Below are 1,420 nucleotides of genomic sequence, written 5' to 3'. Positions count from 1 at the left end.
GAGAAAAGCACAACACATACATACACACAGGCATGCGATTAGTGTTACGGAGCTTTCTGTGGATGTTCAGAAATAGAATTACTGAGAGGGAGAGGCGGCGAGACGTCGACATTATTACGTATAAAATGCATAACTGTAATGCGAAGCGGCAGAGGCATGCCATTAGTGATACAAAGCTGGCGTGGTGAGATTCATTTCTGCATCATGGCGACAGCAAATGGTTCACTGTGCAACATCTCCGGGTCCGTGTCCGAGAATGGGAGCTGGATCGGCTGCATGGAGTCGGATATTGAACAGGGAACGGTTAAAGCGATTCAGGCGTGGATCGCTTACCTGCTGATTCCTCTCAACCTGATCAGCATATTTGCTAATCTTCTCGTCATCTTGGCTGTGACACGGACATCACACCTGCAGGAGCCGGCACATAAGCTGATCGCAAACTTGGCTGTCGCTGATTTCATTATGGGCGTCCGAGGAGTCTTCATCGCACCAATAACCTTTCTAATCGAGTTCCCGCCAAAGATCATATGCCTTGGACATTGCGTTGTGGTTACGCTCTCGGCCCTTGCATCAACAAACTCTCTCATTGCCATCAACATAGACAGGTACATTGCAATATCGCGACCGCTACACTACTACCAGATCGTCACACCGCGCGTTATCTTGTTAATGGTAGTCCTGGCTTGGAGCTTTGCCGTCTTCGTAAGCGTGTTAAGTCTCATTGTTAACCGCTGGCAGCCGGATCAACCATGCATCTATGACATCGTTTCGAGTAGAATATCTGTCTTCTTAATCTCGGTACTTATTATGACGTGTGGCACCGCCCTCGTCTCCATCTACGCTTACATAATGATGATTACCAAGCACCACCAGCGGCAGATCCACCAGTAACCGAGCAGCAGCGGTTCGCAGGAGGCAGGAGCGTGCGGAAAATCCTTCTCTGCTGAGCTCGCCAATCATCTGAAGCTTGCCAAGACGTTTGGCATCATCGTCGGCGCCTTCGTCGTCTGCTGGACTCCGTACCTCTTCCTGATGCTGTTGAGCGTCGCCGACGTCTACCACGACACACTCGGCGTGGCGACGGGCTTCGGCTATATGATGGCACACTCCAACTCTTTCATGAACGTTTTTATATATGCTTCAAAGAGCAGTCAGTTCCGCGCCGCCTTCCGGGTGGTGTTGCTCTCACGTGGACACTAGAGACGTGGCTACTGTCCAACCTTACTGGAATCATCGCGACTGTTTCATCCGTTCGATTAAGTGTTTAAGCAGGTAGATCGATTTAGTTTTCACGTTAGCCGAATTTCGGGCGGGGTTCGGGGCAGTGTTGCCAGCGCGTTGGACATAAAAGAATGTGTGATGTTCCGTTAAATATGGTTTAAAATCTTCTCAGAGAGTTTTGCGAATACTTCGTTAGCGC

At 49.7% G+C, this 1,420-nt stretch overlaps 1 protein-coding gene across 1 annotated transcript; it reads left to right on the top strand.

Moving 5' to 3' along the window:
• Nucleotides 1-120: 120 nt before the first annotated feature.
• On the top strand, nucleotides 121-891 carry LOC106817928 (melanocortin receptor 5-like). Its single transcript, XM_014822638.1, has one exon. The coding sequence runs from the start codon at nucleotides 139-141 to the stop codon at nucleotides 889-891; it is 753 nt and encodes a 250-aa protein (XP_014678124.1). The 5' UTR covers nucleotides 121-138.
• The last annotated feature ends 529 nt before the right edge of the window (nucleotides 892-1,420 follow it).

Source organism: Priapulus caudatus, unplaced genomic scaffold, assembly GCF_000485595.1.
Source record: "Priapulus caudatus unplaced genomic scaffold, Priapulus_caudatus-5.0.1 Scaffold1928, whole genome shotgun sequence".
In the NCBI taxonomy this organism is placed as follows: Eukaryota; Metazoa; Priapulida; class Priapulimorpha; order Priapulimorphida; family Priapulidae; genus Priapulus; species Priapulus caudatus.
The sequence above is the reverse complement of the archived record's forward strand: the minus strand, read 5'-3'. Positions and strand labels throughout refer to the sequence as shown.